This window comes from Triticum aestivum, chromosome 5D, assembly GCF_018294505.1.
Source record: "Triticum aestivum cultivar Chinese Spring chromosome 5D, IWGSC CS RefSeq v2.1, whole genome shotgun sequence".
NCBI lineage: Eukaryota > Viridiplantae > Streptophyta > Magnoliopsida > Poales > Poaceae > Triticum > Triticum aestivum.
Window position 1 is genome coordinate 335,243,218 of NC_057808.1, and position 7,558 is coordinate 335,250,775.

Genomic DNA, 7,558 nt, shown 5'->3' on the forward strand with positions numbered 1-7,558 from the left:
TGGATTCCGGGGCGGCGGCCCTGGTGGTGGTGGCACAGTGCTCCGGGGCAGAGCTCGTGCCTCGGTGCTGCCCGGTTGCCACGGCCGTGTGGGCGACATGGTAGCCGGGGTGTGGCGTTCGGTGGCGGTGAGGGTTGGCCGGGGTGAAAACCTACTCTATCTTCGGACAGACTGGCGACGGCGTAGATCGCTCCCTTCTTGAAGGCATCGTCGCGGCTATCATTGCCCGTCGTGTTGCTCCAAGGGAAACTCTGATCCTTGGATCGGGCGGTGGCGGCGCTCCGGTGTCGTATCCTTCTTGAAGGCGCCGCCTTGGAGCCCACGGTTCGTCATATGCGGCTTCACTTCTTCGCGATGGTGTTCACGGCTGAAGCCCCCGGCGGCTCTTGTAGTGCTAGGGAGTGTGTTGCTGCGCTCAGCGCCTATGTATCCAGCCTTGGGTGTGTACGCGTTTGTGTTGGGTGAGTGTGGTTGTATCAGACACTGTTGGTCTATGCTTTATATATAAAGTGGGGCGAAAGCCTTTTTATTAAAAAATGCACATATATGCTCAAGTACACCAACAAAGGTCAAGATATCATGAGGTTACACAAAAGCGTGACAGTATGAACGTTTTTATTATTTCCATAATTTATTGGGTGTAAAAGTACGCACATATGTGCTCAAGTACACCAACAGAGTTCAAGAAACAAAGAAAATATGGCGTCGTCCTGGTTAGCACAATTATTTATTAAGTTGCGTGTTGAAACTTGGTATTATGTTTTTGCTATTTTCATGGTGCTTGTTGCGCGGCTTTGCTCCATGGAGAGGCTGCTTCTCGAGCTCCCCAACACACTCCAGAAAATACTGGCCGACCAGCTTGGTGCTTTTCAGAGGTACACGTCGTGCCTACACCTATTTGCAAGCACACATGTTCATGTCAGAATTGAAGTTCCCGCCCAAAAATTGTGCTCTTCTTTACCTTGGCCCGCCCAAAAATTTCTATGTAGCTCCGCCACTGCCCCTATGAATCCTGATGTGCTTGACAAGAGAAGAGGTTGGCCGCCCTTTTTCCTGCTGGTAGCTTGCCATTTCTCACGCATGCCCTTCACTGCAGCATGGTATGAAGAACATGGGGACGGGGAGCCTCTCCAACTGGTGGTTGAGCACGGCGGAGCGCCTCAAGGCTGAAGCACTAGAACACGTTTACCACCCTCGTCTGCTGGACGGTACGCTGCGGAAAGAGCACAGCGCCTGAATATTCAATCATGAATGAAAAAACAGAAAATTCAAAAAAAATGAATGAAAAAACAGAATGGATCAAATGACTGTATGACAAATTGATGGCCAAATATTTCTGTTTTGTGTGAGAATTTATAGGGTTTACCTTTTTTTCCTAGCATGCCTCATGAGGATTAATGTAGATGCTTCGTTGGGGGCCTCCAACAAGTAATAGTAAGATTGTGTTACTCCCTCCGACCCATATTAATTGTTGTTGCTTTAGTACAACTTTGTACTAAAGATGGTCTGTCTAGTTTAGTTCCTGCAGAATATTGTCTAAGCATTTGCATCAAGGTCCTTCGTGGTGAAGAACTAGTACATGTTCCTAGTGACATCAAATAGGGTGTAGGCCTGGTGGGACGTTTTACCTAGCATCTCCCTTCACAAAGCTCATCATGTCCCACTCCTCTGCCTGGTTAGAGCATCGCAATTCGCAATAGGGCCTTCCCACCTGCCAAAAACAAAGAACCTCACTAATAGTTCAGTTCATACGCATTGGTGATTTGGCGTAAAGTAACATGGTCCTTTCACGTGTCGCAAATACGGCAAATTTGACAATTTTAACCCGTGGATGAAATCATTTCATAAAATGAACTGCACCTAAAAAAATTTCACTCAGCTGACCTTTTTTAGTGGCGCCCGACACGAAGGCACCATTCATGCTTGATATTTTGAAGCAGAACTCCCTAGCTTGGGGAGTAAGAGAATAGAACCAAATTATAACTAACAGTGATACAATTCAAAAATGAAAAAGAAGCCAATTTGGCATTCAAATTCCTTTCTTGGTTAAGACACAAATTAGGCATAAGATGGTGAAATGTCCTATTTCGGTAAGGTGTATCCAAGGGAAAAAACAGCTAATTAGTATGTAGACTTGAAGAGGGTAGCTATATAGAACCAAGGGGAAAAATAGTTACAATATGTAGATTGGGGGAGGGAGGTACATGGTCTCCAAGTATATATGCACTGTTGCACTTCTTTGCTTGGCTCAAGACAATGGTACAAATCTTTAAAAACAATACAAATACTTCCATATGTCAGATGATAATAAAGGATGTTGTTAAGTACTTATAAGTTACAAAAAACTAAGAAAAAAGGGGACACAGAATTTCAAAGCAGCTAGAGTTGTTTGTTTTATTTCAAATCAGAATATATAACACCCTTATCAGAAGGCATAGGTCCAGCCAAGACTAGCTTGTAACTGAAAAAACTAACTGAAGCTTCAGTGTACAGGGTATCATCAATTAGACTAGCAAAATTAGCAGAGTAGAACTGAAAGGAACTCCCTCTGACTAGTCCAACAGCTGAGTAGAACCTTCCTTCCAGATGACCAAGCTTTCAGTTCCAAAGTGAGCTACTAGGCAAGACACGTACACGTATATGATAAGTACCTGTTATGCAAGTCTGAAGCCTACACAGTTCCAAAGGTAGTTTTCAGGAGAGACAGAGGCGGGGCGAGCCGTTTTTGTGCGCGGGTGGGATCGTTCTCCTGCACCGCTCGACGGAGGCAGGGTTTGACGGGCGAGCTGACCGAGGAGACAGAGGGAGTCGAGCGCGTCGTGCCGCCGTGAGAGGAAAGGGAGCAGGGCCTCGCACAACGTCCATTGGAGAGCAAGGAGGGGCCGCGGTGAGGGGTGAAGGTCGCGCCGCCACGGAGGCGAGGGATGATGGCCGTGCCGCACCAGAGGATGTCCGTCCGCGTAATCTTCCCAAGAATTCGCTGTGAACCTGCAGCCACTGCCCGCCGGAGGTAATTCTGATTTTAGTTCCTGCAAGCGCTGCATCTGCATCCCTCCTGGCACCAGTCAGAATGGACACTCGTCAGATATGCCCCTGCTACCACCAAACGACCAACCCACACACTGGCAAGCTCAAAGTGCCCATGATTTCTACAGATTTCACGCATTCTGATCTCAGCTATAAATTCAGAATAAGTTCAGATGGTCAGTTCTAATGTGACTTGTAGTAGTTACATGCTTGTGCAACATAGTACACAGCACAAGGCTGTGCAATTTGCAGTATCCTTTCACCAGTAGTAAAAATTTGAATGATCAGTATACATATATGTACAGTACACAGTATAAGGCTCTGCAATTTGTAGTAATTCTTTCTTTAGCAGTAATTCTTTCAAGTTTCTTCCATCTACAAAATTTGTTATTGTTGTGCAATTTGATCAACTGATTATACATGTATGGCAGATAAATTTGGTGGTGTGCAATGGCACAATCTGATAAGGGGATGCCTCAAGTTGGCATGTTATTTAAAAGTTCAGAGGAGGCTTGGCTGCTTTGGAGAGCATATGGTGGTCGTGCTGGCTTTGATGTGAGGAAGGGGTACAACAATGTGAGCAAATTTGATGGTAAGGTAACCTCTTGCAGATTTGTTTGTGCCAATGAAGGTGATCGGGGCAGAGAATTCACAATCATGTCAGGTTTATCAGTGAAGGTCATCGTGGAAGCTGAGTCCACTCCTACTACAACTCCAGCCGCCAGTGGCGCATCCATCACCAGGCTTTCGGGTAGGGGTCGGGATGGCCGGGTCCGCATCCTAGCTGCATGCGGCCAGCAATCCGCCCGTGGAGAAAAGAGAGGATGCCTGGCCTGGATTGGATTGGACAAAACCTAGCTAGCTATATCCACCAAGGGCTGGGTTAGGCTGCCTTAGAACAAGAGAAATCGATGCAGATTTCAGGCTAGGTTACTTACCAACGCAGAAGAAGGAGAGAAATTGGCTTCCGGATCGAAGCGGCGGTGGGCTGAGGATCCAGCCGGAGGCTGCAACTGCAATAGAGGAGGAGACTTGGGCGGCGGCGCGCTTTTATGTGTCATTCAGTTCTTCTAGAGAACAAGTATCCTGAGTGCGTATCGATCCCAAACCGACCGGTTAGTTTTAATGCGTCAGTGTAGCATTTTTAGTCCGCCGAACCCAACGTTGGTTTAGCAGATGCCAAAAAACACGCAGTGCAAATTGTGAAGCGCGCGCCGGCACCCCAAATTTGCAGCTTCTGATAGCTTTTTTAACGCGTGCCTAATCTTTTTTGCGCGTGCACTTTTTTAAGTTTTTGTTGGAACTGTCCGTAGTCAAAAAACTCAAATTTTAGCGCGCGGAGCAGTTTTTGTGCGCCTGTTGGAGATGCTTCCAAGTGAAAAAGAAATGGCTGGACCCTCTCTGGAAGGTGCCATGTGTCTTTTCCAATCTCAAAGCAGTCTTTCTTCTCTTTTCTCTCCGGGGGAAAGCGGTCTTTCTTCTCGGATCTCATCTAGTACTATTAAGCATAGTAAAAAGGATTTGTATCAGTGATGCTATATTCATGAGATCTTATATGAAGATTCGTATAAATTTTTTTTTAAACTAGATGATACCCTGCGCGTTGCTGTGGGAATTTATAGTATTGCAAGAAGGGTTTATGTCGTGAGAAATAACAAAACCATGAAAAAGGAAGACATGAGTATTGAACCTTTGATGGTATGATGAAAAGTCAGCAAAATTAGTATATTGTAGGGTATCTCCATATTTGCTTAATTAGAGCACATCGCTAACATGAAATGAAGAAACATATAAGTAATTTGATAAGACTTTTCCCGGTATAATACAATTTGTTTGTTTATTAGACGTACATCAGTGTGAAAAAACAAAGAAATTTCAAGCTAAAATGTGAGCCTTTCGGTGTTAATGCACCCAAACAGGTATTAGCTTGGATTGTCCACCACGATCAGAATAACTGAAGTCTGCAAAATGACAAGGCTCATAAGTAGGACAAAATATGGTCTATTTTACTCAAATTATTAATAGGTTGCTAGCCAGCATAGACTAATTAACCCAAAGGATGATCAGAACAGGCTATACTTGATCCACTCAGCAAGGGAAAACCTTTTAGGCTAGAATTGTTATCAGCACCAGAACAATCATGTAGTATAATTCTAACCAAAGAAAAGTGTAATAATTCTTACATTTGTAAACTGAAGATATATGTTTAGAGAAATAGTATCAAGTGCTTAGCCTTATAGAAGATTGTTTGATTGTAATTACACATGCATGCTTGAATGCTGAACATAACTATTCTTGCAGCTATTTCAAACCAGAAACACATTGGATAAACAATATAAATGACAGCATCTATCCCCAAACCAGAAAGACATCGGCGCACTTTACATTCCATGCCCCAAGGAGGAGTATTCATGAGACATGAATGTAAACTGAAGGTGGCATTGAGCTGAACAAACACCAACACCATAAGGAACCTGTAAACTGTAATGTATCAGCCATTTGAGGCAGTGGCGGATCCAGGAATTGAACTTAGCCGGGGCGAAACATTGAAGGTATAAAAAAATTGATCGACGAATGCAAGTCCGTTGAACCAAATCTCATAAAATTCAAATATGAAGCTAGATGCACTCGAGAATTTACATGACCAATGATTCAGAACATTTCAAGATTCTCGAGAACTAGGTTGTAACCACCTAAAATCACAAAATATAACATAAACGTCACACATAACTACTAACTTGGACTCCCGCTGCTTGAATAATTCATTCCATGGCCCAAAATGTCCAACTCCATGACTAAAAGATACCTACAACAGGTGAACAAGCTGATATCAATACATGTATTGGAATAAGTAGACAAATAGTTTGAAACAGATAACAGAAGTATTTACCCTAAGTCGTAAGTATACAGGGAGGGTTGGGTAGATGGCCTCTATGGTCTCTCAAGCTGTGAAAATGTTCTATGATCTTCTTGTCATCAGTTCCAGCAAATATATCTCGCTCTACATAGCATATCATCATACATTCAACCAATCATCAGATATCTTATTTCTCAAATCTGTTTTAATGATATTCATGGCTGAGAAAACTCTTTCAACAGATGCCGCCGCTACTGGCAAAGTCAAAGCAAGTGTGATGAGCCGGTAAACCAAAGGAAAGTGTAAATGTTCCTTAGTTTCAACCAACTTGAGAGCAAGATTAGCGAGACTGCCACAACTGCAAAAAACATCAGACCTTTTCATCATATCAATGTATATCTTGAGTTGACCATCCAAATGATATTGTTCTTCTGGATCGAACTCGACTGAGTACATAGATGCAAGCTCAAGTAGGTTCTCATGATTAAATCTGCCAAATGAGTCTCTTGGATCTAGACTAGCAATGCATATCAATAACCTTGTTGAAGTTTCACTAAACCGGTGATTCATCTCAGCTATGTTTCTGTCAAGAACCTCATTGAATATTTCAACTTTGTAGTGATGGAAGCAACTAACCATTTTGCGGGAACTCCTTGGGTAACCCCTTGCTGGTATATTCTCATCCATACTAGGCACTGGTATCTCCCTTTTAATACAAAACGAAGCAACTAAATCCTAGAATAGAAGTTTGTAAAGTGTTATCATGAGAGCCCTCATTATACACTTCAGGTTCAGGAACTAGATCTTCTACAATGTTTGCATCTGAGGCTTCAGTGGATAAAATGTTCGCATCAGGTTCAGGAACATGAACAGGAGCTTGAAATTCATTAGATGGTGGAGTTCCAAAATAAGCAGCAATTGGCTTCATCTTCTTAAAGATCCCCTACATTACAAAATCACCATGTCAAGTACTGACCCTGTTCAAAAATTGGCTAGAAATTGAAGGAACAGGAGCTTGAGATTCAGTAGCAAAGAATGGATTGGACTATTTACCTGCTGGCTGCGCTTGCTGATTTTGCAAACAGCAGATGCGCGTTTGCATGAGCTCGATCTCGATCCACTGCCGCCGCTGCCTCCTCCCACACAGGCCACGCTCGGCACCGTTGCTTCTTTCCGTTCGCCCATAGGTGCCCGCGGCCGGTGGCCCGGCGAGGCAGAGCTCTTCGGCGACGAGGCGGCGGCCCGGCGAGGCGGAGCTTTGTGGCGGCGAGCCGGCGACGGCTAGGTTACTCTCGCTGCTGCTCCGCTCGATTGGGGATGTTCTGGTGTTCCTGTACGAGTACGACGAGGTCGAAGGATTGGGTGTCGTGTGGCCGTGCTAACTGGTTTTAGGCCGTGGACTGGGCTTTTGTGCCTCCCGTGCAAATCCCCACATATTGGCCCATGTACTGAAAGACTGAACCGTATTTTTTGTATACGTATTTTCGGCTACCCGGGGCGGCCGACCATGCTCGCCCCTACCGTGGCGCCGCCACTGATTTGAGGGAACAAAAAAAATCCGGAAATATATCATTTGATTATGGGCTATACTATTACATATCTGAAGGGAATATGCATGAAAGAGAAAATAGATATGTTAAGGAGATGGCTTGGAGTATGAAACCATGTGGCATT

The 7,558-nt window shown here is 44.3% G+C and overlaps 1 protein-coding gene across 1 annotated transcript; it reads right to left on the reverse strand.

Moving 5' to 3' along the window:
• Positions 1 to 6,611: 6,611 nt before the first annotated feature.
• LOC123121570 (uncharacterized) lies at positions 6,612 to 7,270 on the reverse strand (the record flags this gene model as incomplete). Its single annotated transcript, XM_044541590.1, is given in 2 exon segments — positions 6,612 to 6,827; positions 6,938 to 7,270. Coding segments are annotated over 2 exon segments (348 nt in total), but the record flags the coding sequence as incomplete, so codon positions are not given.
• Between the last annotated feature and the right edge of the window lie 288 nt (positions 7,271 to 7,558).